We start from the raw sequence: 26,739 nt of genomic DNA, 5'->3' as shown, positions 1-26,739 counted from the left end.
CGTACCTGAATGCTGACCAACGCTAAACCCGCCGATCCCGCCTCCAACCGCATTAGAAATCAAACTTACAACTTTCCCTCTCCAAAATTCCAATCCACGCAAACATGACAGAGGTCTCACCAGAGCAGCTGAACTCCCTCAGAGGAAATGCCCACCTCTACAATCAAAAGCCTGCCACCACCACCACCACCACCACCAAACAATCGCAAGAAACCGACTCGGCCTTACCCAAAGGCGTCGTTCTAGACAAAGATGGAAAACCGTAAGAAGCACCATCCAACATGCTAATGTACCACACTCTCCCATTCAAACCACTCACAAATCACCTAATAGCTGCCGAACCTGCACCTCCGTCTCCTCATGGCGCGCCCTAACAAAACAAGCCAAAGCCGACTCCCCCACATCCTCTTCAACCACCGCAAGCACAACCCCAGCAACTTCAACAACACCCACAACCCCCCTCACCGCCCCAGCCACACACCCCGAGCCCCCCATCCCCGCAGACTGCCCACCAGATGTCGAAGCACTCGGCCGCTCAACCTGGACACTCCTGCACACGATGGCAGCTACCTACCCCGAGAAAGCGGATACGCAGCAGCAGTCTGATATGCAGGGCTTCCTGAAGCTGTTCTCGCGACTGTATCCGTGCTGGGTATGCGCGGATGATTTTAAGACATGGATGGCGCATCCTAGTGGACGGAATCAGCCTAAGTTGAGTGGGCGTAAGGAGTTTGGGTGGTGGATGTGTGAGGCGCATAATGAGGTTAACAGGAAGCTTGGGAAGAAAGAGTTTGATTGTCGGTTCTGGGAGGAGAGGTGGAAGACTGGGTGGAAGGATGGGAGGTGTGATTAGATTGTCTGACTATTGACTCAGACTTGATCTAGATAGATGGGTGCTGGGGATTGTGTTCTTGCTAAACACTCCGCTCTTGTGGTTGGAAATCTCCACACATTGTACGATATGCATTTAGAGTTTACATTGACCCTATCTTATTTGTATAGTATACTATTACTTTTGACTCAAATGTTTGCTAGGATTTTTACAAGGATGGAGTTGAAAGAAACATTCGCATAAACTGAACCGCTAAACAATTATAATCCCGGGTACAAATCTAGACAGGGTGTGAAAGCAGGAGATTTTGTCTCCCAAAAAAGCGCCGCCAAACACACAACTTTTCCTACACGAAGATGGAAAAGAAACCCATTTTGTACCTTCATGTGAAGAAGAAAAAAGAAGGAGGGAACCGTCAAACTTCGTCATGTTGCATTTAGAGTCCGGGGACGAATAGACGCAGGCCACTGGCCGGAGCGCCGATCTCGGTGACCTCGGATATCCGGCAGACGCTGCCCTTGTACTGCTCGTGGTACTTGGCCCCTGAGAAGAGGTCGGTCACGCAAGGAGAACCGCTGAAAATCGGAGTGAAAGAAGCAGCACAGATGTCGAACTCGGCGAACTGGTCGAACTCAATGTCGATGGCGTCGGACGGGTTACGCTCACACTGGGCCTTGATCCTGCGAGCCTGGTCCAGAAGCTTGGCGGAGCCACCGTTAGCCAGCATACGGTTGGCGAAGCCCAAGGCGGAGTTGAAGTTCTTGTTGGCAAATGATAGCTTCATGGCAGCCATCAATGCCAGTTGACGGTGAGCAACCTCCAGCTTAGGGATGGTGAAGTAAGCGGACAGCTCGAGGCTGCGCTTGAGACCCTCCTCAGTATCAGTAGGCACGGAACGACGCTCAAGCTCAATGGACATGGCGAGAATGTACTCCCGAGCAGTGGAGATAATCTTCTTCGCTTGCTCGACCTCTTCCTCAGAGGAGACGCTGTTGACGAGGAGTGTGTGCAGGATACGCTTGAAAATCTTCACGCCCTCTTCCAACTTGTTGGCCCGCATGGCAGCGTAACCTTCTTGAAGGTCAAGGCTGGCAATGGTCTCCAGATCACGGGGAATGATGGGCAGGACCTTGCGGCTATCTGTCTCTTCGGTGGTTCTCCGGACGTAGTTGACCAGAGGTGGCAGGCCGGTGCTGGCAGGGAGGTAGGTCTTGGAGGCCTTGTAGACCTCAAGGAATCGATCCTTCAGAGGAGCAAACTGCACAGCACCCACCTGTCGGTTGAGAAGCTGCATGGCGGTGTCGAAGGAGCCGGCCGCAACATGATCAGCTGCTAGTGGAGAGTTACGAGCCCACAGATCGGCCTCGGAACTGCCTGCACCAGCCTCGGCGCTTTCCACATTGACGAACTCAACATCCTCCTCAACATTAACATCATCACCCATATCCCATCCAGAGGCATCTTCCTCCTCATCATCTAGGGTATCTTTAGCAAGGACAGCCTCTGTTTCATCCTCGCCAAATTCCAGAGCATCACCAGTAGCCTCCTCGTCAGCACCAACCTCTCCAAGGAGGGCCTTTTCGAACGAAGAGTGACCGGCAGCCTTAACAGGCCACTTAGACTTGAAGGTAGGGACAATAGGGCGAGGGGTCTGGAGGGGGTTTTCGAGAGAGGGCAGACCAATCTGGTCTTCAGTCAAGCCGCAAGACTCTAGAATAGACTCAGCCTCTTCGGTCAAGCCATGCGACTTGGCAGTAAGGTAGGCCAGGGGGTACAGGTCAACCTCCTTGAACATCTGGATGCGATCTTCAACATCTCCACGGTAGATAGCGTTCTGGAAACGAGAAGTGAAGTCACCACGGTGCTCAGCAATCTTAGCCATGCGAGAAAGCTTCTCTTCATCACCAGTAGCGAGGTAGAGGAAGGAGAGCTTGTCAAAGTTTCGTTGCTTCTGGTATGTCATCTCAACAACCTGGTGGTTACCATGGGCCAAGGCCTCAGCACCGAGGCGGCTCCAGAAGTTGGGACGGTCCAGCTCGCGAGCCATCTCGATAGCAACCTCCAGGTTTCCACACTCAAGAGCCAGATCGAAGCGGGTCTGCGGGTCTTGGACGAACTGCAGAGCAATCTCTGGGTAACCCTTCTTTTGCAGGTAAGAGATGATGCTCTGACCAACCAAGCTAGAGTTCTTGATAATCTGCAACATCTCATCGTAGTTCCGCTTAACCAAGGAAAGCTTGAAACGGTACTCAGTAGGGTCGATCTCGAGGATCCTGGGTTGGGCATTGCGGTCGAGGCAGTAAACGTTACGTCCCTTGACACGAACAAGGTAGACAGTTTGATCGAGGGTGCGAATGATTCCGTTGTCACTGTCAGGAAATATTAGCATATTGTATCCAAAAATTTATTTCATATACATACCCATTCAATAGCGAGTACTTGATGTGGTTCAGAGTCGAGTAGATGAGGACACCAGCATCGTCCCAGGTTGCGCTCTTGATACGAATGGTCTCGTGGAGAGTGCTAACTTGTTCCAGGGTCTTGGTAACAATCGTAACGTTGTGTTTGCTAAGCAGAGCACAGTAAAGACCGTCGTTTGACCAAACAACGTACTTCACACCACTGACGGTGACTTCTGCAAGTTGCTTCTTCTGCTGAATATCGAAGAGGACGACGGTAGTGGGGGTGATAAACAGGAGGCAACCAGTGCCACCGAAGTAGATATCAGTTGTGCCAGCGGGAGGCGTGATAGTCTTGGTAGTGGAGTTGCTGAGGTCCTTGATGTCAACCTGCTGGCTTGAAGGGTTGAAGACTGCAAAACGGTTACGAGCGACAAAGACTGCGGATGTAGCCTGGCCACGCTTGACGTCGGTGGGCTCGACTGCACCAGTTGCATCACGGGGGAGATGAATCAATTCGTAAGTTCCACTGTCGGCGGGAGATGTGACCAAGATGGCACGTTCGGCCGGGTTGTAGGACACGGTGCGCGGGGGGATCCACGGGGAGCCCAGCTTGCGCAACGAAAGCATCGGAGAGGACTCGACATTCTTGGCGAAGTCGTACGACTTGACATGCTTCTCCTTGGTGATGTAGAACAGCTGGTTTTGGTAAACGGCCGAGGCGGGCCGCTCACGCTCCAGCTTGAACACCATAACACCAGTATCGTGGCCAGCGGCGAACAGGTTAATCTTGGGGTGGGCAGCAATCACCCAGAACCGATCGGAGTCGCGCTTGAAGGATTGAACGGAGGTTCGCTTGTTAAGATCCCAAACACGAATGGTCTTGTCTTCGCCGACGGACAGAATGAGGTCCTGGTGCGGGTGGAACAAACAGGCAGAGGCGTTCTGGAAATGGCCGCGGCAGGTGTCAACTTCCCAAGCCTTGGTGTCACTCATTCGCCAAAGCTTGATCAGACGGTCATCGCCCGCTGAAACGATCAATGGCAATGTGGGGTGGAACGACACCCAGTTCACGCCGCGGTCGTGGCCCTCTAGAACAAACTTCACAATGGCGTCTGTGTTACCGAACATATCTGCCTGGTTGGGGTTGGCTCGCGCCATCTGATCTTCGAAGGAAATCGACGTCGGGGCGGAGTGCTTCTTTCGCAGGCCGGAAATATCCCAGATACGGACAGACTGATCGAGCGAGGCCGAGGCGATGAGGTCTTCGGTGGGGTGGAACTGAGCGCACATAACATAGTGGTTGTGACCGGTCATGGTGCAGACTGAGAAGAGACAGGAACATTAGTAGAGCCCTAGGCCATGGAACACAACCAGCACCACTTACTCAGAGAGCGGTTCTGCCAATTCCAAATCCGAATGGTCTGGTCATCGGAGGCAGACAGGATCCAGGGGAGTTCAGGGTGGAAGAACACTGTGCGCACGTAATCCAAATGACCATTCAATGTGAAAAGACATCTCCGGGTCTGGTAGTTCCAGACCTTGATCTTGTAATCATCACCTCCGGACACAAACAGGGGTTGAGTTGGATGGAAATCAACGCCGCGGACTGGGCCATCGTGTTCTTCGAATCGGTCAATGAGAGTTCCCATGCGGTAGTCCCATAGCTGGATGGTAGAGGAGTGAAGGGAAACGAGAATCCATGGCCTAGTATGGAGGTTAGTGGAGATGCTCCAGCTTGTAGGTGTGTAGGTGTCCCCGCGGGACCGACTGACCGTGTCGGGTGGAAAGCAATCCCCTTGGCTCTGGAGGATTTGGACTCAAACTGCGCGACAGATGAAGATCAGTAAGTGCAATTGAATCAAGCGGATACAGCAGGGCACGGTTGAGGTGGTTGCTTTGGCGTCGGGCATATCGAGGGGCGTTTACCTTGGTGAGCATGTTTGGGGATGACTGCATCTTGAAAGACCTGGCCGGAGCCGCACCGAACAGTTGCAAGCTCCGCACACGAGAAGAGGTGGAATCAAAAAGTCAACCAGTGCATCCACTTGCCAGAGTGGAACAAAAGGGCAAGGCGCAACAGTGGTTGGATACCTATGCTCTACGGTAGCAGGCGTAGCAAGGTAAACTAAACGTGGACTTATTGTGTAAGCGAACCGTGGCAGCCAATCATGCCCGCGGGCGGTGAGCGGTCAGGGGGAAAGGGTCCGTGTTAAGATCGAATCTATACAATAGGCACTATTTTTAACATGGAGCTTGTAATTTGTTTAATTAACGTGTTGATTGGATTCGAATAGATTAATTTAGATTCGACCCTAGCACTTGCACCATGAGACTCCTCATTAGGTGGTCGTGGTGGCTCTTTGTTATTGGTGAACCGGGACTTTACATCTCCCCGCTGCTGGAAACATCTGGAACACATACGATTCGACGATCATACCAGAGATATTTCTATTTATCATCTGCACCTATTCCCAATATAGGCTTGGGTACCCTTGCTCTTTTTAATACAGCACATCATTACACTATTTGCCTTCTATGACATATGACTTTAATAGCGACGCTTGACCAACTGGTGACGTGATGCTACCTGAGTGCAGTGGCGCCCAATTATACATCTAGGCACCTGCTCGAGTACCTGTTCATATATAATGGCCGATGATCTTCAGATGGACGATCTAGAATCATTCAACGTTCCACTTGGCTCAACTGAATCGACACGATCTTCCCCTTCTGCGGCTCACGATATATTCGACGCTCCAACGGACTACAGCGGACATAGCTTGAATGGGTCTAACCCATCAACACCTATGGCTACCGACGACTTTAACATGGCATCAGACATGCCAACTATCAAAGTTCACCACCCGTATGATATCGAGGAACCGGATGATGAACCTGACCCTGCTGTCCAAAGGTTAGAGTTGCCAAGTCTACCGGACCATTTCGAAGGATGGCAACGCGAGCTCATAGAATACATGAAAGGCCTGGACAATGATCCATCAAAACAAATTATTTATAGGCCCTTGACGGCTCCTAAAAGAGGTCAGAAGCGCAAGCCAAGCAGTATGCCCGGAGCAGGTTATCACTCGTCGCACTATCCTTGCTCAACGTTCAAGACTGGACAGGGCGAAGAGCCATTACCGGTGCCTGGTCTACGTTCAAAGCGACGAAGGAGACGCAGTAAAGCTACAGACGATTCTATGAAAGCTACTCAATCGGTTTCTTTGCATGACTTCCGCGATGATGCGGATAATTGGAGCTCGAGCTCGGATCCGTGGTCAACCGATAGCAGCGCTGAAGCAATGCACGAGTCCGCCATAGCCGACGACATGGATATTGACTGACGCCCTTTAAATATCGGTGCATTCTATCTTTCATTGGCTCTCTTCGTGAGGGACAAAATGATCAGCGCAATCGGTGAGCAAATATGACGTCATTTATATATCATGAGGTTCCAGCCTTGAGCCTATTCCCCGCCTGTGAATTATGTCAAAGTGGTGGTCTGTCTGGTTTAAGTGAGCAACCTCTCGCTGCAATCCTACCTTCAATTCATTATTCGTGGCTTTTGGGACAAAATTCTGTAACATCATGGTTGCTCGAGCATCGTCACGCCAGGCCGCCCAGAAGGCCAAGGAAGCCATCACCGGTCAGATGGGGGCCAGTGGAAGTGGAAAAGAATCCACTGGCTCTAAGCGCAAAGCTCAGCAGGAAAAGCCACCGGAGCCCAACAAACAGAGAGAGATCGAAGAAGAGCCGAAGGTAGAGGACAGAGCGGGCCCGTCAAAGGGTGGGAGGTCTGACACAAAGCCTGTTGAACAGAGGATGTCAGGCGGTGTCACCGAAACCCAACATCCCACTGACGAGCCTGCCGATTCTGGATTAAAAAAGGAATCTGGGGTCCATGAATCGGAACAAAGAGAGAGTGCTGTCCCATCCAGTATTTTGGAAAAAGGCATCATTTACTTCTTCTTCCGGCCGCGTGTCAATGTAGATGATCCGCATGGCATGGGTGACGTCTCTCGCAGTTTCTTCGTGCTTCGTCCTACCCCCCTCGGTGCCGAGCTGGACAATAATCAAGGTCCAATGGACAAGGATGCCCATTGCCGCTTGTTGATGCTCCCGAAGAAGAAGTTCCCCACCTCAGCCAAGGAAAGGGACATGGCATTTGTGGAGAAAGCAGGACAAACGGTCAAAAATCTCCAGGACAATTTCGTTGCAAGCAGTACATATCAGACTGCTACTCGGGGCGAACGCACCACAGAAGATGCCAGACCCTACGCCGAAGGTGTTTACGCCATCACTTCGTCGAAACGGGCATCTCACCTTGCCTACGAATTGACCATTCCTGCCGAACTAGGTGAAGTCCAAGAGAACTTTGGCCTTTGCCAGCGCGGGAGCTGGATCGTGCAGTCGAAAAATCCAAAATTCCCCGGCCCACCCTCTGGCCAATTGCCCAAGGAGGCAGATTACCCTGAATCGTAAGTTTTATATGTCCCACGCCAGGAATGTTTGTGCTGATCACCATGCAGTGTGCGCGAAAAATTCGGAGATCTCCGATGGGTTCCCATGCAGCCAGAGTTCATCGATTATCCCAATGCGCAGATCCTGATGATTGGGGGCGCAACGAACAATTGGGGCAAAGCCGCGACAGCCGAGGGGGTCAAGCAACCCGATGAGCCAGAACCTGGCCAAGAGCTGGAGAAACTTGCCGAGGAAAATGAACACCGAGTTGAAAATTTGAAGGGTAAGCTTCCAGAATCACGTTTACCCTTTTTTGCGCATCTAACGTCGTCTGTGCAGGCAATGATACCGTGTTCCAGGATCTCGGGATGTACGCAAACAACTATCGCGCTCTTCCTACGACATGGAACGGTTCTGATTCATAAGTATCTCAATTGTACCTTCAAAAAAATATATGATCAATTTATCGCACAAATAATGAAAAAAGCAATCATGGCAATGGTCAGATACGCGTACGAGACAACAACTTTAGAACCTCCTCGCGTAGCAAAGGGAGGCTATGCGTTCCCAACATGGTAGGGATAATCATATTCCCTGCCCAGACACTATAGATTGATAACCGACGCCCGATCTTGGCGATGGAATCAGCACGATCCCCGCGCGAATGACGATCGATCTCCCTTGCACGTTCACTGGTGCTTTCTCCGCACTCTACTTTAGCGTGTATCATGTCCAAGAACTGCGCGTGCGACTTCGGAGTTTAAGAGCGAACATAAATGATTCCCGCGCCCTGCGCCCCAAAGATGTCTTCACAGTATTCAAGCTTGGGTTTATGAACTCACAATGAAATTGACTTTGCCAATTACCTTGCTGGCGGCCGTCGCGGCAGCCTCCGACCATATTGTCAATCAGACTACGTGCGGGTCCACAACATACCAGTACACCGGCCTCCAAGGATACGGGTTTATTCCTTCAAACGCCACAGACAAATATGGTGATACAATTGGAGGCATTGGTAGCTCTATAGCCATTGAAAAATCATCCTGGCGCAAAACATCGCATGACGTATACTCCGGAACACTCTACGCGATTCCAGATCGAGGCTGGTACGACTCAATTCTTATTCATCTAACCTACTAAGATAAGAAAAGCTAACACTTCCTCAGGAACACTAATGGTACTCTCAATTACCACTCGCGCATCCAAAAGTTTCAAATTATCTTGAAACTAGCCCCCAAAGCCTCCGCCAAGAATCCCTCCAAGCCAAATGTCAACCTGAAATACCTGGACACAATCCTTCTATATGGCCCAGATGGCCAACCAACAACGAGCCTAGACGCCGATGCCACCGGCAACTTCTCCTACCACGGCTTCCCCGGAATGCCAGTAGCAACCTACACCGGCGACGGATACGGTGGCGAAGGCCCAGGCGGACGCCGAATTACAATAGATTCCGAAGGTCTCGCCCTAGCCACAGACGGCGGTTTCTGGATATCCGATGAGTACGGCCCATATGTCTACAAGTTCAGCTCAAAGGGACATATGGAGTACGCTATCCAGCCTCCGCAAGCAATTCTACCCCGACGCAACGACACCGTCAGTTTCAGCTCGGATTCAGCCCCGATCTATGATCCTTCTGATGTGCCTGAACCCGAAGACACGGTGACTGGTCGCGCGAATAACCAGGGCCTTGAGGGTCTGACTATTTCGACTGATGGGAAGACGCTGTATACACTGATGCAATCTGCGCTTGATCAAGAGGGTGGGCCTAAGAAACAGAATAAGCAACCCGCGCGTTTGCTTGCTTATGATATCTCGGGTCGTGTGCCGAAGTATCTTCATGAGTGGGTTGTTATGTTGCCCAAGTATCTTGATTATACGGAGACGAATTCCGACAAGGAGTGGAAGGTTGCTGCTCAATCGGAAATTCATCAGCTGCCTACCGGAGACTTTTTGGTTTTGTCGCGGGACTCGGGTTTTGGGCGTGGGCAGAGTGAATCGAGGTCTGTGTACAGGCATGCGGATGTGCTCTCCGTGCTGAAGAACAAGACTATCACGGATATTAAGGGTCTGGAAGACTACGATACTGCTACTGGAGCTATAGCTTCGTCTAAAGGTGTTTTGAAGTCGGGTATTACTCCGGTTGAGTACTGCTCGTTCCTGGATTACAATGTCAACTCCGAGCTGGCGAAGTTTGGACTTCACAATGGTGGCGATCAGGATGAGGGTCTCTTGAATGAGAAGTGGGAGAGTTTCTCACTTATGCCTGTTGACCCAGAGAATGGCAATGGGAAGGGCAAGAAGGAGTACTTCCTGTTCAGTATGAGTGACAATGACTTCATCACCCAAGATGGTAAGTTATCAGGAGTCTTGGATATTTGAATTTAGCTGACACTACCCCAGGATACATGAATGGTGGAAAGTTCCAATACGAGGACTCGTCTGGTTTCAACCTGGACAATCAGGTCCTGGTGTTCAAGGTTCAATTTTAATAGGAACGGATGTTAATTAGTTGGAGGCTACGGATGCCGACTGACTTTTGAGCAACAGCGTCTTCTCCTGCAGACATCACGCCGGACTCGAGTCTCGGCAATGAGGGGTAAATTAATAGAAGCATGCAGATGAATGCCCAAGTAACAAAGAATCAGTATCAAACAACTGTGAATTTTGACAATATCTACGTTATTTGCATTACTTCTGATCCAGTGTACCTCCAATGCCATCCATTTTGTCCGCCATAGCGATACAAACCTTGGAGATATCACCAGAGGTCAGTCTTCCGATTTCTCTGAACCGTTTCTTCCAGAATTCCCATCTCTCAAAACTCAACCCTGCTTTTCCGTTGTAGAGAGAGCCCGCGCTCATGACGCGACACTCCTTATCGGAGGGATGCTCGTTGGCTTCTCTGAATATCCGCTCTCCAGCTTGAGTAATCCATTCTCGTGCCACTGTGATATTGCAGATCAGAATCTTTTGGTCTTGGATCTCTTCTTCTAGTGCAGCATTTAACGACCAGACTGCGAAGTTTTTCCACTGAGCAAGACTTTCGCCAAATAATCTGGCTGCAAAGGAATTCAAGTTTGCCCACTTTTCAGCTGATTGAACTTCTGGAACTTCGCTGTTGTATGTGGGTGCTGTGACGTGATGTAGCCTAGTCAGGAGGTGTCTTTATAGGATCGGTGCGTGTACACTTACATATCCAATTGTCTCTCATAAAAGCACCCAGTAAAGGAAGGCCTTCCCATAGGGAAGTCTCAGACTGAGTTTGCACTGCTTAGCTGGGATTTGAATACCCGAGGGGATGATTACCTACTCCCCATATCGTGCAATTGCATCGAGATCTCTGGCTCAATGATTTCACAAGCAAGGTGATTCTGTTCTGGCCTTGATGATCACAGGGTACCAATTGAATGACTTCAATGACGAGTGACCATAATGACCAAAGGAAGTCTTCAATACTTTCATCATTTGAATTTCCATCTTCAGACTGATGCCCCAGCGGTGCTAGTTCATCAATTCTCTTTGCGGCTTCTCTCTCATAGAGACTCACTTCTGGTTGTAAAACATCGTTCAATATCGCAAATAATTTGAGGTCCAAATCAGATAGCGTTTTCTTCTCCTTGAGAAACTCGAGGTCCATGGTTTTGTCAGTCATCATCAGGTATGTGCCAGTAATCGCTGTTCTGGCGCGGAGGACGGTGTTTAAGGAGGGGAAGAGATTCCACTAAGGTGAAGCGGGGGCCACCCGAGACACAACCTCGTGCAGTCCATCAGGCAGTTCATTCGGCGACTGCACGTCGTGGACCCTTAAGTTGGAACCTCATTATGAATAACCGGTTTTATTGGGGTTCATCAATATTTGCTGACAGCTAGGGCAGTTCATTCGTCACAAATTCCGACCAACAGTCCCCCAGACCACATATACATGATGCCTAGCGAGTAACCACTGATATAATAATGAGGATGATCAATTATACACTGGGTTTACTGAGTATATCGCATGGTCATTGCACCATTTGTATTGCTAAGAGTACATCATGAAGATCACATAGAAACCCATATATTGCCATTAGCGCGGTCAATTGGTAGCATCAGACCAACAAGTGTCAAAAGAGAAAGAAATTCAATAAAAATGTTATGGAAGGAATGAAACGAATGCGCGATGGCAATTAGTGAAAGTAGATTACAAGAGGCGTGTTAGTCGATCACGGTAGTCAACTGAAGTAATCGATTACTGTGTTGTTTTTTTGGCCCGTAGGGTAGATACCGAAGACAAAGGCAGGGCGGAAACTATCCTTGAACAAGCTTGATCGCTCGCAAGATATCGTCAAGAGACCAGCCCGGCCCGCCGGGAACGATCTCTGTCCAGACTTCTTCTGGGATGGCGTCGCTCGGGTCTAGAAGGCTCCAGTTGGGACTAGGCTCGGGTTTGATCCATTTGAAATCCTCCACTTGACTCCACCGGTCCTGGTGATCCGGGCGGTCATGATCGAGAGCCTGGGGAGAAAACCAGGTTAGCATATCAGCTCTGCAAATATGAAGAGCAGATTGAAAACACCAAAACAAAACATACATGGGCTTTAGGAATCCGGCCAAAGCGAATATTCGAGCAGTCCTCAATGATCGGGTTGCTCGAGCAGCTGAGATAGACGTCGACATCCTTGCAGTGATGCATACGGAACTGGCGGCATGTAACTACTATGATGCTGTTCTCAACGCCAGTGATGTGGGCCGGACCATTGGTCTGGTTGCAGAGCAGAAGACTTTGCTTGACATCCCTTATAGTCATACTGGCATATGGCTTTCCATTCGCAGTGGGAATGGACATGTCCACGATGCAGTGTCGAAGAGAAGTGATCGAGGCAGGAACATTAGCAGTTGAGCCCGACGCCGGAAGCATAATGTGAAGATTGTGGTGGTTGTCTACCGAGACAGAAGAGATGCCACTGGCTGCGAAACCCGAGTGGGGCTTCGCATCGGGCGAAGCTTTGTCATTGCCAGGGAAAAGTGGCGGGAATGAGGTGGGCGCAATCTCTGGTCTTTCCCAATGCTGTTTATCCGGCTCGTTCAAAGGAGTGGAAGGATAGTTCGGGGTATGGTTGGCAGAAGAACCGACCGAGGATGCGCCTGGGGAGCGATATCCGGGGATACTCCGCCGGCCCTGAGAAGCCAAAGTCGCTGCATCATGCAAAGAGATAGCAGAAGCATTTTTCTTGGTCTTAAAGCTGAATTTGGAACGAGGCTCGAATGATGCACGAATTTCGGTCAACTTGTCCTGCAAAGCTTTGATGGCCTGGGAAGAAATGGTCAGCTACGCGAATCTTGCATCGTATTTACTCTTTGTACCTCAGCATAAACTCTCTGGTCGTAAGTTGGAATGTAGCTAGCTGCATCTTTCACTTCGTTTGAGAGCCGCACAATTCCGGCAAGACAGTGATCTGTCGCATCAGCTCGTTCCCCACCTACCAGGGACGTGTCGACGAGGCGGTCCATGGAGTTTTGTAAGGCTGGAGGTTGTTTTAAGCCTTTGTATACATGTGGAGATGAACGGGGCTTAGGGTGGGGACATACAGGTGATTTCATGTTGGAAGTACCGGAAGAATCGTTCCTTTAAGGGGATATCAGACTTCGAGATAATCTGATTATCGGCGGAAAGCCGGCGAACTTGTTGGACTTCAGACTCCGCCATGGTGGGTAGGAACAATGCGGTTGGAAGCTGTGGGGTGGGGAAATTGAAAGATGAATGTATCAATCGGAATGTGGAATGTACTTGTAGTAGGAATGACGTCGATTCGATCTCAGACAAATCATGCCACCCCGCGGTTGTCTGCTGATTTGCTTTGAAAGGGGCAGGATAATAGAGCTGGTGGTATGGTTTGAAGGACAAAATGGAGTTCAGAAGTGATATCAGTCTTCGTGCAGATCTTGTCAAGCTGAGACCTGTCAACCTATGCACAATCTCCACGCACTTCGTCTGTGTTGGAAAGCTTGAAGCTTGACAGACTGAGTGCTATCCGCAACACAACAAATCTCCACAGAAACACACCTGATCGATCAATTCTGCAACGCTGCCGTCAAATTACTAGGGCCCGTAAATGTGGGGAGCGAGACAGCTGCACAAGCTCAGACACTCATTCTCCGTGACGTCGATCATCCCGCATCTCGGAGTTTCGGATGATCCGCCCCTATCCTCAGGCCACAAGGCATCGATTTTTAACCTTAGACCGGCAACCTTGGACTACCCTGGGTCATTTCAAGGTAATGAGATACTTTTAGAATTTTCAGCTGCTCAGATCAGGATTTTGACCCCGAATATCCCTGGATTTACTCTGGTCTTGCTACTGTCCTGGCTCTGATGATGGTATGGCCCCGCAATATAAATGCACGGATAACCGTTAAAAACGCCCAGTTTCTAAGATAGAACCCTATCTCTCACTTTGCAAAATTCATTTACGATGATAGGTCAAGAACATTAGAACCAAAGAGTATCTACTCATTCTGAGGTTGCTCTATTCAAATGTTGGGTTGTATTTAGGTAGCACTCGTGGATCCTCTGGGACCTATCCATGTAGGTACCCACTTGTGTACCCCTAAACACGGGAACATCGTAGGCTCGTATGGTGTAGGTGTACTTTGTATGGAAATGGTTGGCGAGTTGATTACATGCAGTGCTGCATGAGCTCAGGAGGAGAAAGTAAGTCTCAGATAGTAAGTTCGTACACGTAGAATGATAGGGTTTCAGGCAATGAATTATAGTCTCCAGGGCTGCGACCATTGTGCAAGCACACCACCCCCCTGTGTGACCCATTCACAGGACCTACTAGTATCTGTCAAACAAACATCTGGGAGACTCAGGCTTATAAAAGCCTCGAATTAGAAATGCAATACGCACAGAACTTTTGCATCGTTCTTTGAAGCCTCTACGACCATACCTGCATGGATGTAGGTAGAAATGATGATTTCCAAATTTGCATTTCAAATATTTGTCGTGTGCTGGATCAGAGTAGCTTTGGCAGGTATTTCCAGCCACAAAATTATTGAGAAGCTAGAATATGCCCCACCTGCTTGGATACAAGGTGACAAGCCATCGCCTCTGGCTCTGATCAAATTTCGACTGGCGGTAGAGTCACCAGATATAGTGGCATTCGAACAAAAGGCCATTGAGCTTTCCACACCAGGCCATCCTAGCTATGGCCAGCATATGAGCCGTGAAGAAGTGAGACAATTGCTACGCCCTTCCCCCGACGTGTCGAATCAAATTATTTCCTGGTTGAATTCTGAAAACATCTCCCCGGACACTATTGAGCTAGACAGGAACTGGATAGCCTTTCAAGCTACAGTTTCTCAAGCGGAGCGAATGTTGAAGACAAAATTCTTGTTGTACAAGAACAAAGACAGTGATGATACGGTCATCAGAGCTCTTGAATATTCAGTACCAAATGAGATTCACGAATATATTCAGTTGATTCAGCCAACGACTCGATTTGGGGGGCTCGATTCTTTGCACGGATTTAGCAATGCGTCGCACGTTGTCACCACAGCAAAAGACCTTGCTGCAGGATGTGGGACGGTAGTTACGCCCGATTGTCTGCGAGATCTATACGGCCTTAGTAACATAACAGCGAAACCTGATGTTCGGAATCGACTGGGTATAGCGGGATTCTTGGAGCAGTATGCTCGCTACAGCGACTTCTTCCATTTCATGCAAGTGTACGCACCCGGTAAAACAGGCGCAAACTTCACCGTGGTCTCGATCAATGGTGGGCAAAATGACCAAGACTCTCCCAAGAACAGCGTTGAGGCAAGCCTGGATCTCCAGTACACCATTTCGCTAGCCTACCGCGCACTAGTGACCTTTTACACCACTGGTGGCCGAGGACCCGTGATCCCTGATGGTGAAGAACCAATAGCTATCTCAACAAATGAACCATACCTCGAGCAGCTTCACTATTTAGTTAATCTCCCGGACAAGGAACTTCCCGCCGTTATAACCATGTCATATGGTGAATCAGAGCAGAGCGTGCCAAAATCGTATGCTACAGCCAGCTGCAATCTATTTGCTCAGCTGGGTGCCAGAGGCGTCACTGTCATTTTTAGTAGTGGTGACTCTGGACCTGGAGGAACATGCGAAAGTAACGATGGGAGCTACCGAACCAAATTCATTCCCAATTGGCCCGCATCCTGTCCATTCGTTACCTCTGTCGGTGGGACGTTTGGGAGCTCACCAGAACAGGGAATCAGCTTCTCTGGGGGCGGATTCTCAGACTACTTCGATCGACCGTCTTATCAAGATTCTGTTGTACAAAGTTTTCTGGACAAAAATGGTAACAAATGGAAAGGATTGTTCAATCCTGCTGGCAGAGGTATTCCCGACGTTTCAGCCCAAGCAAGCCGTTTCATGGTCAGAGACCATGGTGTGTATTTGACCGTTGGAGGAACCAGGTCTGAACACCTTCGAACCAGATCAGCGTATGACCGTGCTGATGTTTATCTAGCGCGTCTGCACCAGTGATTGCTGGTATAGTATCCCAGTTGAATGCAATACGTTTGATACACGGGAAACCTCGATTGGGATTTCTCAATCCTTGGCTGTATACCACAGGGAGAAGTGGGTTGACAGATATTATAAATGGTGGTTCGCGAGGTTGCGCAAGATCACCTGTCCACAATGCTGGTTGGAATGCGACGGTTGGGTGGGATCCGGCAACCGGGCTTGGAACACCACTCTTCCCGACACTAAGACAGCTGGCATTGCTCTGAAGGAGGTCCAGTAGGAGTCAACTTGATTAGTGAAGAGTGAAATGTAATAAATCAAAATAGTTGTTTACAGAACAAATTAAAGTTTGTCTGCGAATACATCAAACCAACTGGCTAGTAGATGGTCACGTGTATCCAAATTGACCGCCCACGGCAGCTCCGTCATGTCATCAAGTGCTCGGCCAACTCGCATCATCCACAGCTTTCCATATCGTTTCGCTTGCCCTTACAATCTCACCTTTGGATTGTCTGGCCTCATTCCTCAATATACCCTAATATCGACCTCTCAAATCCTTCACACCCATGATGTCCGACCTCAACACCCTTGTCCCCGAGCTCCAGAACGCTCTTGAGCGCAAACAGCTCGACGCTGCCAACGGTCTTCTCAGCAAAGCCAAGCGCGCCCTTCTCGTCCAGAATGCCTTGATCCCGACTCCCTCCACACCCCCTCAGCTTGTCGTTGTTGCCCGGCAGGTTCTTGAGCTTGGCGCCCTCGTCTCGATCCGACAAACCGATGCCCAGACCTTCACAAGATATTACCAACAGCTGCAGCCATTTTACGATCTCGAGCGACACGTCAATGGACCAGAACAACCCTCATCTCAAGTCGATTTCAGCACAAGCCAGCGCAGCAAGATCACAGGATTGTACTTGTTGCTCCTGTTGAGCAGTGGTGACAGTGCCAACTTCCATACTGTATTGGAGGGATTGGTGGAAGAGGCTAGCTTGAAGGGTGGCCGCATTGAGGATGATGCCTACATCAAGTACCCCGTTGAGCTTGAGCGGAACTTGATGGAGGGTAGCTATGACAAGGTGTGGCGGGAGACGAAGTCCGAGCGCGTGCCGGATGAAGATTTCGGCTTGTTCTCCAATGTAAGCCTCGATCCTTTGCTTCTGCATGCCCTGGGAATATTTTTTTTTGGCGTATTCACTAACCAATCTGCCACAGGTTCTTATCGGTACTATTCGCAGCGAGATCGCAGACTGCTCGGAGAAGGCCTACCCCTCCCTCCCTATCTCCAACGCCAAGAACCTTCTGTTCCTCGAGTCGGAGGGCGCAGTTATTGAGTTTGCTCAGCAGCGTGGATGGATTCTTCGCGATGGACGGATATACTTCCCTGTTGAGCCCGAGGCGGCAACCAGGTCCGAGAAGGACATCTTGGTGGCCAGTGGCACTGTGATCGAGAATACACTAGGCTACGCCCGGGAGTTGGAGACAATTGTTTAATACGAAACATCACAAAGGTGGTGTTTCTGCAATGGATATGAATGGTTACATTGGTTTTTCTGGTCTGGTCCTGGTCCTTGGGTGCACAAGTGCTTGTACGCCGGGTGCATGCATTGTAATTTGATCTAGCGTTTTTATGACAACACGTCTAGAGATAAGATCGTATCTGATCGTTTGGAGCGTGGTGCATGTGTAAACAGGAAGCCAACAAGTGGTTCTTGATCCAACTCGTATGTTCCTCACGCTATACATTGATCCGCCATACACACACGCGACGGTCATAGAAGCTACTTGACACGCAAAGTAACTCAGACGATGCCTGCAATGCATCCGAATGTTCCGACGCGCCCTTCCACACATCGCTCGCGTAATTCATACTCTCATGCTCTGTAAACTCCGCCAGGATTTGGATATCCCATTCGACTGGACCCTGTCCCTGCTTCTTTTGGGTCACCCGTACAACTCTTGTCCCAGCGTGCATACAGCTCGCGAGGACAACGAAATGCCGCTCCAAGTTATCATCGGAACCAGGGATTGCTGTTGTTGACAGTAACTGCAACCGCCATACACCGCCGCCGAGGCCCTGCTCGGCGAGGACCTCACCTCGAAAAGTAGCGTGGTACACGCGCAGACTCTCGTCGTAGCTCCCTGTCAAAACAATGGGCGCGCCGTCTACCATCGGAATATCAAGGGGTAGGATAGACGTTACACCAGCCGTATGGTGACGAGCCCGATCGTCATGTTCAAGCAACACAGAAGCGAGCGGTTCATCGTCCTCATCCGGCTGACCGCTATGATTATCAAAGCGACGGGTATGTAGTGAACCAAAGTCATTGCCAGTAAACATGAAAGGGGTAATCTCGAAGTTTCCATTCGATTCCTCAGAAACCTGTTTGATTGCAGCCAGCGCAACAAACCAGACCTCGATCATCTGACGAGCTTCATATGACCCCCATTCCTCAATCCCACTCTCGTCCACGATATTTCCATCCGTGCCAAAGACAGTCGTCCGGCTATCCGAGAACGTAACAGCAAAGCCATCAGATGCCGGTCGAGGGAACCAATCCTGAGGGGCCCAGGCCAGAAACAGGGCTGGGATCGACGTGTCTTCATGGATTTGCTTCTCCCAGATCTGAGTTATGGCAAGCGTGGAAGAATTGACGCTGAACAAGGCTGCTAGCCCTGTACTACCCACGATGGCAAACTTGTTTTTCTCCCTTGGGTGGAAGTGGAGATCAAAGACTGCATAGGGGAGTGCCAGTCTATGTACCAAGGATCTAAAGAATGAGAATTAACTTGAATTGTCCGATGTCAGGTCTAGAGCTACCCCGGGTAAAAGCCCCGTGAGCTAGTTTGAAAGCTTTACTTACAGTGCATTGGTGCTCGGCTCTAATTTCCACAACTGCAAGCTTCCGGTTTTGGTCTGTTGGATTTCTCCACTCTCATTCTTGGTCTCGGATAGGAGGTAAGTGCCCACCACGAAGTGGTCACGGATCTCTGGACAGAATTCGAGACAGCTGGGCGGCTGGTCTAGAAAGACCGTCGTGTGGGATTTGGGCTGGAGAATGCTAGCCATCTGTGAATTTATGGCTTGTCTCAAGGTCTCAAGGTCTCAAGGGTTATAGTTATCTCGTGGATGTTGATGACAGGAGGGGCAGGTTGAATTTGAAAATTTATGTCATTGGACCAGGTCAGTCCTGTACAAGGTTTGGAAGCTAATTGGCACTTTGTCGAATGTAGAATTTAGATTGGATGCACCATTGATGCCTCCGATATCCCGGTGCCTCTAGGATGGGTTCAACGTTCGAGAAAAAATGATAGGAAGTATCCGAGTGGGGCGGTGAATGATCCACTTGCGAATCAAGCTCTCGAGGTCCAGACCCCTTCAAAACGCGAGGTATGCAAGTAGGTGTTCGACCAAGCTCTTTGCATGATCACGCAGGGGTGGCGGAAATTATTATTAGGCGAAGATTACTCAATATCGCCGGAACGGCCGAGGCATCCTCATGTCTATCATTATTATGTACCTGGGGTACATAGTTCCTCGCGACCAATCACAGTCACCCCCTTTTATAACTTCACGTCAAATTGACTTCATTGGTCCCACAGTTTCCAAGTCAACTGACAAGAATGGTAAAGGCCTTGCAGATGACTTTGTCTGTGTTGGGTGGTCTAGCCCGACCCTGGTGGCTATCAAGTCTGCAGATTCGCCTCCGGTGCGGGAATTTAATGCATAACACAAGGATGGAATGTGAAAACCAACACCTTGCCAGAGCCGAATCCCGAGTAGGTGTGATTAGGTGCGAAATTTGAATTTTAGAAAAGCTTGGCCCATAAATAAGAAGGCTGAAGAAGTGAGTGTACTTAAGCTTCTTTTGACCCACGCTAAAACTGCCTGATTGCGCGTACAAAAGTCGATCAGTCCGATCCCTTGATCCTTTCTGGGGAACGACAGTCTTGGCTGTTGATCCACATACTTCGCACTGATGGCACGATTTCTCGGTCTTCGGGGCACTCGCCTCAATGTCGCAGCTATCATTGGGGTGTTGATGCCGGGTATCATGTCGGTTGGCTACAATACCGCATCGCTTGGAGGAGTTTTGTCTTTGGCCAGCTTCAACAAAACATTTCCCGAGATCGACGTGGTTCATGCCAAAAACAAAGACTATGCATCGTCTTTGGAAGGTACCGTTGTGGCTGCCTTCGCCATTGGTTCCTTCTTGGGAACATTTGCCTGCATTTGGATGGGCGATTGGCTGGGCCGTCGCCGTACCATGATGGTCGGGGCAACGACTCAAATCATTGGGTATGCTCTGAACGCCTCTTCATACTCATTGGTACAACTCATCGTGTCGCGAATGCTTGTGGGCATGGGGACTGGTATCCTATTGGCCACAATTCCTTTATGGATCTCTGAGACTGCCCCAGCCAAGCGGCGTGGCTCCCATGTTGTCACAAAGGGTATATTTACTGGCGTGGGATGCGCAACTGCTTTGTTTTTCGACTATGGAATGTCTTTCAAGACAAAAAACAGCATTGCGTGGCGGATCCCATTTGCATTCCCCGTTGTTTTGTCTGGGGCTGTTTTGATATTTGCACTGCTTCTACCCGAATCGCCTCGCTGGCTGATTCAGAAAAGCAGGATTGCAGAGGCCAGATATATCCTAGCCGCTCTGGCTGATGTCGATGCTGAAGATGAGAAAATTGAAGGCACGATCAGCGAAGTGCAGGCTTCTTTGAGTTTGGCAGGCGGAAACACAGATTTCAAACAGCTTTTCCATATGGGACCCCAGAGAGTCTTCCACCGAGCATTTCTCGCTGTCGGTGGATTGCTCTTTCTCCAAATGACTGGAGCCACAGTCACTACCTATTACAGTAAGTTTCCTCTTCAAGTCTATATTAGATCAAACTCACTATGAAACTGTTCATTAACTTGCTCCCACAGCAACTGCAATTTTCGAAAACAACCTCGACCTTCAAGAGTCAACAGCAAGACTTCTGGCAGCTGTGTACCAGCTAGCTGGACCCTGCGGCGCTGTCCTTTGTGTCTCTGTTATTGAGAGAGTTGGAAGACGTGGGCTGATGATAGGTAGCGCCATTGGAAACGCCATATGCCTAGCCTGCATCGCCGTCCTCGGATCCCAAGTGGACAACATCAAGGCCGCACATGCTGCCGTCTTTTTCCTTTTCCTCTTCCATTTCAGCTACATCGTCGGCTTTGGTGGTATCCCATACCTATATGCCACGGAGGTTGCGCCCCTCCATCTACGCGCTACCATCAACTCCGTTAGCATCAGTGTGGCGGGCGCCTTCAGCATCTTGATTGCCCACGTCACACCTCTCGCCTTCAACAAAATGGGGCAAAAGTACTTTCTCATCTTTTCCGGGCTAAATGCCGTCATGGTCCCAATGATCTATTTCTTGTTTCCGGAGACATCAGGGCGGACTCTTGAAGAGATAGATGACATCTTCACGCTATCTGATGGTGTCCTGGATACTGTTCGTGTGTCGAAGACGCTTCCGTGTCTCGCGGGTGTTGAGGATATTGAATCACCCATTGAGTCCAAGCCAAAGTTCCAGACGATTTTGAAAGAGAAGGAGATCTCGGTTTAGAGCGAGCATTCATTTGGATAGAAATCATATATTTAGCGCTGATCGTTGATCGTTTCGGGGTGTCGCAGGCCCAGGGGGCCGGATTTGTATCTTATTTTCAGATATGCAGGAGCGGGTTCTTCACATCGAATTTATTTGCATGTTCGCTTATTCCATACCTGTTCTTATCTCCGTTCACTGGACCAAACATGGATCAGCAAAACAAAATGATGAGGTCTATGATAAAAATTTCCGAGCTACAAAAATCTGACTCATTACCAAGCAAGGCGCCTGGAGACTTCATACATTGTGTGGCCAGACTATGCCACCCGAGTCTTTCTGTCACGCTCCTCCAGGGCTTACGGAAGTGCTATCACTATAACTATTTGTTATTAATATGACTATGGATATAATGGTTGATTCTCGCATTTCTTTGTTCGTATCTCATAGATTGATTTATCTTTCTATTACTTTCACTTTCATTAGGTCCACCTCGTCCTCTAATATTCTGGTGGGCGCTACTTGGAACTTCTTACCTCACCTAAGCCCTTCCAAGCTTCAAAGACCTTATGGAAGCTCACACAACATTCTCCATTTGAATGTTGTTGAAGCCTGGTCCCACTCCTATGGATTTTCCAAGCGTTTACCTTTATGAGTCCACCTCACCGGTGCGGTCAAGTTCTTTCTCTCTTCAATATTGAAATAACACGCCCCTGGAATCATTTTGGTAACTCACTTCACTACATGTTCTTCAATTTCTCTTGTCTACCTTTGGGGACCACTCACCAGAACTGTTGACGTCTTTATTCCTCAAACTTTGACGCACACATACCACCAAAACCCAGACCTCACGATGTCAGACAACTCTCCCAGAACCTACGATTTTACTCTCTTCGACTTTGTGGTCTCGCCAAAACTCTCTCTTGATGTTGACTGGAACGTCTGGAATGACTCGTTCAGAATTGGACTCGCGCTAGTTGATGAACGCCTGCCATGCATCCTGAATGGGACCCTCAAGAGGCCCTCCCCAGATATGTCCATTGATGGTCTGGTGATTGCCACTAGTCTCATGTGCGGTATTCAGAAGAAATTCCTCACAATCGCGCATGTCAACCATTTCAAGAATAATATTGGCCCTCAGTGTCTCGAGTACGACCGCCTCTGTATGGTGGGCCATGTTCTGCTTCAGAAGAGTCTGTCAAGTACTGCTCTTGCCGTGGTTAGCACCTCGTGGGGATTTCAAGAGGTCTATGTCGTACTCAAGAATCATTACGCCAAAACGAATTTGGGGCGCACGTGGATACTTTACAGCTTGTGGACGACGGTCAAATTCAACAACGGTGACACGCCTGCTGTCTTTTTGTCACGCTTTAAATTGACCCTTCGAGCATTAGAGATTGCCACCGAGAAACAGCGACCAATTCAGATCTTTCACCAGTTCTTGACAGCCATAAGTGGCTATCCTAATGCCGCTCGCTTTGTTGAGATGCTCGATATCCAAAGCTGCGATGAAACCACCATGGATTATGTCTATGCACAGTGTATGGATTACAATTACTTTCAACGTTTTGAGAGTACTGATACCGAAGGTGGATAATCTCTCGTGGGATAAACCAGTTAGCGGAGCTCTTGTTCTAATCTACTCCACTGATTTCAGACTCTCTCGCTCCGCTTCAATTCGCCACTGAATAGCTGAGCACAACGCGTATAATGTAGACAAAACAGGCATTGCCACCCCAAGCCTCTTCCCCTCCCTCAGTGGCTCCCCAAGAAGAAATTCGTACTCAATCGAATTACCCTGACGCCAATTAGCAACGTTCACACAACATGGTAGCGAGGACAATTACCTTTCTAACATCCTGAAGCATACTCGGCGCAAAATGATCCTCGACAGGGTCGACAGTTGCCATGAATTCCACAATGTCCACTGGAAGCTCATACCCTGATGCCTTTGCTGTAGCCTCAACCTCGCGCATAGCATCGCGCACCAATATAGAGATAGAATCACCAGCCAATCTGATTTGTCCCGCATCCAACCCCGTGAGAGCACATATGGGATTTTTGCTTGAGTTGTAGACCAGCTTTTTCCATCTGTTCCACAAAACGTTCTTATCGTGCATGCACACAGTTTTACCTCCCGCTGAGTAAATGTTCACAAACCTTTCTGCCTCTTCGACTTCTTTAGCCATTTCGAGATTAGGATTGTGGAAAGAGCCGATTGTGAGGTGATCAGCGAATGAATGCTTGATAAATCCAGGTTCAATTTCTTCGGATCCAATCATGCTGATTCCAGACAAGACAATGTTTCTCGAGAAAAGATTGAAATAGGGTCGTTCAATATTCAGTCCGTTCTGTATCAAAACGATGGTTGTGATACCTGGAGTGACGGCTGGTGAGATCTGGGAAGCTAGGTCTGCATGGGCATTCGGTATATTCTTTGCCGTGACGACCACGAAGTCGAAGGCATCTTCATCGCAGGAGATACTTGGGATTGTGTTGACAACTGTGTTCGTGTTAGTGTTGTTGTGGCAGATATCAGTGTAGAACTCACTCTTCCAGGGTCGCCAGTTAAGTAGCTTTCCATGATCGCATGAATGTATTTTGAATCCATGCTGTTGGACGGCTGTGTAGTTAGATCTTAGGACTAGAGTAAGTTCCGTCTGGCATCCGGATTGCAGATTCAAAGCAACAATGGCGCCAACGCCTCCACCGCCAACAACCAGAATTCTTGTTTTGGGTGTCATTATTGGAATAAAATTATTTGATCATCAAATTTGCCGGGCACACCTGGCTTTATGTTGTTTTTCTATAACAAAGATAACACTCCCCAGCACAGATTGGGTTAGTTTTGAGTTTTAATCCCGCTCTGACCACTCTGAGTTACAACCTACTTACAAGTAGGTAGTGGATCCAACGCTAGGCCCAATCGGGTACCAAATATGAGATTCGTAGATTAAGCTTAACTTAAAACAGTACTTCATCAGAGAATCACTGAGTCTAACCAAAAATGGTACCAAATCAGAGAAATTCCAACTTTCTAGTCGTTTTCACTGCAATGATATGGAGAATACAGAATAATTGGTCTATCGACTCATTGAGGAGGATGATATACCCACTTCAGAAAGATTGTATAGATAGTGACTGCGCTTGAAGGACCGATTTGTGGATGATTTATATCCAGCCAAACCCCACCACAGTCCAGACAACTTTATCAACTCAACTTTACTCCAGGAACTGCCTATTTCCCTTGATACGCCTGAGATGGATTCCAAATTCTCTTTCTCCGATATTCCTGCTCACAGACAGAAGTCAGAGCCACTGGCTGGAGCAATTGCGCCTATCACCACTTCGGAAATGTTCAAAAGTTCAAGATGTTCTCAAAAACCAACAGCCAAATCCTTTGAACACCGACTGAATCTCGAAGCCAGATCTCGTGGTGCGGCAACTCTGAAAGCCGCTGGCGCTGAGCTCAACGGTGATGTCATTAGTCTAGGTACTGGAAGACCCTCCCCAGAGTACTTTCCTTTTCTCAGAATGTCCATGGAGTTTCCTAGTGGACCAGAGTTCCTGGAAAATCCTAAACACCCAAGCTCTAGAGCGATTGGCAAATATGATATCCAAGACAAGAACTCCGCATTTGACATCGCCGTATCCCTCAACTATGGTCATAGCGCAGGGTCTGAGCAGCTCATACGCTTCTTGACTGAGCATGTTGATGTTGTGCATAATCCGCCTTATTCGAACTGGCAATGCTCATTGACTGCGGGAACCACTTCAGCTATTGACTGTGTCTTTCGGACTTTTTGTGAACGGGGCGACTTCATCATCACGGAAGAGTACACTTACTCTGCCACCCTTGAAGCAGCACGACCCCTTGGCGTCCGTACTGTCGGTGTCCCGATGGATGACCAAGGCCTATCGGCCAACAAACTTGATGAATTGCTTTCAGGATGGGACTCTTCGGAACGAGGAGCCAGAAAGCCATTCCTGCTTTACCTGATCCCGACGGGTCAGAACCCCACAGGCGTCACACAGAGCCTTGAAAGGCGTAGGGAGATTTATACTGTTGCCGAGCGACATGATCTGTATATCATTGAAGACGACCCATACTACTTCCTGCGACTTGGCTCTAGCGGCCATACAAGCGCAACAAATGGCAGCCAACAGACCTGTCCTGAAGCAGAAGTGGTTGATTCATTTCTACGTGAACTCGTCCCATCGTTCCTTTCTTTAGACGTGTCCGGACGAGTCCTGCGCCTTGACTCGACTTCCAAAATTCTTGCCCCAGGACTAAGATGCTCGTGGATGACGGGGTCCGCCGAGATAATTTCTCGCTTTCTCTTTCTCCATGATGCTACTGTTGTCTGCCCGAGTGGGCTTTCTCAACTGGCTGTACATACACTCTTGGATGAAGTATGGGGTCATGAGGGGCTCATCAAGTGGCTCATTTACCTGCAGAGCGAATACACCGAGCGCCTAAATGTTATGCTCCAATCATGCGAGAGGTACCTGCCCGGAGATATCTGTTCTTGGCAGACACCAAAGGCTGGCATGTTCCATTGGATCAAAATCGATTGGCGAACACACCCGATGGCTACAAGCGCTTACAAGTCAGAATTTGAAAGGATGCTTGATGTCGAGGATCGAATTTATTGCAAGGGATTGAAAATGGGCGTCATGTGTTGTAAGGGAAGTACATTTCGGGCGGGTGGTGCACAGGATTGTGATATGTTCTTTCGTGTGACATTTGCAAGCGCCTCGCTTCCCCAGATAACGGAAGCAATCGCAAGATTCGGTAATGCTATATGCGAGGAGTTCAAACAGGCAAATTGATATATGGGGTTAGTTGTTGATACAAGAGCTGGGATCATGGTTGGAATGTAATTCATCATTGCGCTCGTCTAGTGGCAATGGATTCTTCCATTTTAAATTGGAGCATAAATAGTATCTAGACTGGTCAGTCTTGA

The 26,739-nt window shown here is 49.0% G+C and overlaps 14 protein-coding genes across 14 annotated transcripts; 9 read left to right on the top strand and 5 right to left on the bottom strand.

Annotated features, from left to right (window-relative positions):
• Positions 1 to 104: 104 nt before the first annotated feature.
• Positions 105 to 853, top strand: N7503_007039 (flavin-linked sulfhydryl oxidase; the record flags this gene model as incomplete). The annotated part of the gene is made up of 2 exons (XM_057066586.1): positions 105 to 262; positions 334 to 853. 2 exons carry the CDS (start codon positions 105 to 107, stop codon positions 851 to 853), a joined length of 678 nt encoding a protein of 225 aa, XP_056920267.1.
• A 415-nt stretch (positions 854 to 1,268) lies between these two features.
• On the bottom strand, positions 1,269 to 5,360 carry N7503_007038 (coatomer subunit alpha; the record flags this gene model as incomplete). The annotated part of the gene is made up of 5 exons (XM_057066585.1): positions 5,161 to 5,360; positions 5,007 to 5,056; positions 4,619 to 4,938; positions 3,254 to 4,556; positions 1,269 to 3,201 (listed from the first exon to the last, which is right to left on the bottom strand). The coding sequence occupies exons 1-5, from the start codon at positions 5,188 to 5,190 to the stop codon at positions 1,269 to 1,271; spliced, it is 3,636 nt and encodes a 1,211-aa protein (XP_056920266.1). The 5' UTR covers positions 5,191 to 5,360.
• Positions 5,361 to 5,882: 522 nt separating this feature from the next.
• On the top strand, positions 5,883 to 6,578 carry N7503_007037 (uncharacterized protein; the record flags this gene model as incomplete). The annotated part of the gene is made up of 1 exon (XM_057066584.1): positions 5,883 to 6,578. One exon carries the CDS (start codon positions 5,883 to 5,885, stop codon positions 6,576 to 6,578), a length of 696 nt encoding a protein of 231 aa, XP_056920265.1.
• Positions 6,579 to 6,822: 244 nt separating this feature from the next.
• Positions 6,823 to 8,120, top strand: N7503_007036 (uncharacterized protein; the record flags this gene model as incomplete). Its single annotated transcript, XM_057066583.1, has 3 exons — positions 6,823 to 7,712; positions 7,764 to 7,978; positions 8,035 to 8,120. 3 exons carry the CDS (start codon positions 6,823 to 6,825, stop codon positions 8,118 to 8,120), a joined length of 1,191 nt encoding a protein of 396 aa, XP_056920264.1.
• Positions 8,121 to 8,538: 418 nt separating this feature from the next.
• Positions 8,539 to 10,187, top strand: N7503_007035 (esterase-like/phytase family protein; the record flags this gene model as incomplete). The annotated part of the gene is made up of 3 exons (XM_057066582.1): positions 8,539 to 8,801; positions 8,862 to 10,048; positions 10,099 to 10,187. The coding sequence occupies 3 exons, from the start codon at positions 8,539 to 8,541 to the stop codon at positions 10,185 to 10,187; spliced, it is 1,539 nt and encodes a 512-aa protein (XP_056920263.1).
• A 199-nt stretch (positions 10,188 to 10,386) lies between these two features.
• Positions 10,387 to 11,353, bottom strand: N7503_007034 (DUF3632 domain-containing protein; the record flags this gene model as incomplete). Its single annotated transcript, XM_057066581.1, has 3 exons — positions 10,387 to 10,829; positions 10,891 to 10,954; positions 11,099 to 11,353. 3 exons carry the CDS (start codon positions 11,351 to 11,353, stop codon positions 10,387 to 10,389), a joined length of 762 nt encoding a protein of 253 aa, XP_056920262.1.
• A 632-nt stretch (positions 11,354 to 11,985) lies between these two features.
• Positions 11,986 to 13,384, bottom strand: N7503_007033 (putative tubulin-specific chaperone c; the record flags this gene model as incomplete). The annotated part of the gene is made up of 4 exons (XM_057066580.1): positions 11,986 to 12,192; positions 12,269 to 12,988; positions 13,042 to 13,202; positions 13,267 to 13,384. 4 exons carry the CDS (start codon positions 13,382 to 13,384, stop codon positions 11,986 to 11,988), a joined length of 1,206 nt encoding a protein of 401 aa, XP_056920261.1.
• A 1,512-nt stretch (positions 13,385 to 14,896) lies between these two features.
• Positions 14,897 to 16,207, top strand: N7503_007032 (S53 family peptidase; the record flags this gene model as incomplete). Its single annotated transcript, XM_057066579.1, has 1 exon — positions 14,897 to 16,207. One exon carries the CDS (start codon positions 14,897 to 14,899, stop codon positions 16,205 to 16,207), a length of 1,311 nt encoding a protein of 436 aa, XP_056920260.1.
• A 516-nt stretch (positions 16,208 to 16,723) lies between these two features.
• rpnL (proteasome regulatory particle lid subunit rpnL) lies at positions 16,724 to 17,810 on the top strand. Its single transcript, XM_057066578.1, has 2 exons — positions 16,724 to 17,325; positions 17,402 to 17,810. The coding sequence occupies exons 1-2, from the start codon at positions 16,756 to 16,758 to the stop codon at positions 17,678 to 17,680; spliced, it is 849 nt and encodes a 282-aa protein (XP_056920259.1). The 5' UTR covers positions 16,724 to 16,755; the 3' UTR covers positions 17,681 to 17,810.
• Positions 17,811 to 17,924: 114 nt separating this feature from the next.
• On the bottom strand, positions 17,925 to 19,256 carry N7503_007030 (uncharacterized protein; the record flags this gene model as incomplete). Its single annotated transcript, XM_057066577.1, has 2 exons — positions 17,925 to 18,957; positions 19,051 to 19,256. The coding sequence occupies 2 exons, from the start codon at positions 19,254 to 19,256 to the stop codon at positions 17,925 to 17,927; spliced, it is 1,239 nt and encodes a 412-aa protein (XP_056920258.1).
• Positions 19,257 to 20,166: 910 nt separating this feature from the next.
• Positions 20,167 to 21,793, top strand: N7503_007029 (uncharacterized protein; the record flags this gene model as incomplete). The annotated part of the gene is made up of 2 exons (XM_057066576.1): positions 20,167 to 21,055; positions 21,126 to 21,793. 2 exons carry the CDS (start codon positions 20,167 to 20,169, stop codon positions 21,791 to 21,793), a joined length of 1,557 nt encoding a protein of 518 aa, XP_056920257.1.
• An 832-nt stretch (positions 21,794 to 22,625) lies between these two features.
• N7503_007028 (uncharacterized protein) lies at positions 22,626 to 23,369 on the top strand (the record flags this gene model as incomplete). Its single annotated transcript, XM_057066575.1, has 1 exon — positions 22,626 to 23,369. The coding sequence occupies one exon, from the start codon at positions 22,626 to 22,628 to the stop codon at positions 23,367 to 23,369; it is 744 nt and encodes a 247-aa protein (XP_056920256.1).
• A 42-nt stretch (positions 23,370 to 23,411) lies between these two features.
• On the bottom strand, positions 23,412 to 24,516 carry N7503_007027 (ketopantoate reductase family protein; the record flags this gene model as incomplete). Its single annotated transcript, XM_057066574.1, has 3 exons — positions 23,412 to 23,570; positions 23,620 to 24,275; positions 24,324 to 24,516. The coding sequence occupies 3 exons, from the start codon at positions 24,514 to 24,516 to the stop codon at positions 23,412 to 23,414; spliced, it is 1,008 nt and encodes a 335-aa protein (XP_056920255.1).
• A 517-nt stretch (positions 24,517 to 25,033) lies between these two features.
• N7503_007026 (aminotransferase-like domain-containing protein) lies at positions 25,034 to 26,605 on the top strand (the record flags this gene model as incomplete). Its single annotated transcript, XM_057066573.1, has 1 exon — positions 25,034 to 26,605. The coding sequence occupies one exon, from the start codon at positions 25,034 to 25,036 to the stop codon at positions 26,603 to 26,605; it is 1,572 nt and encodes a 523-aa protein (XP_056920254.1).
• Positions 26,606 to 26,739: the final 134 nt, after the last annotated feature.

This window comes from Penicillium pulvis, assembly GCF_028828015.1.
Source record: "Penicillium pulvis strain IBT 33274 chromosome Unknown contig_5_segment0_segment0, whole genome shotgun sequence".
In the NCBI taxonomy this organism is placed as follows: domain Eukaryota; kingdom Fungi; phylum Ascomycota; class Eurotiomycetes; order Eurotiales; family Aspergillaceae; genus Penicillium; species Penicillium pulvis.
Note: the sequence above shows the minus strand (reverse complement) of the source record. Positions and strands in the feature narration are given on the sequence as shown.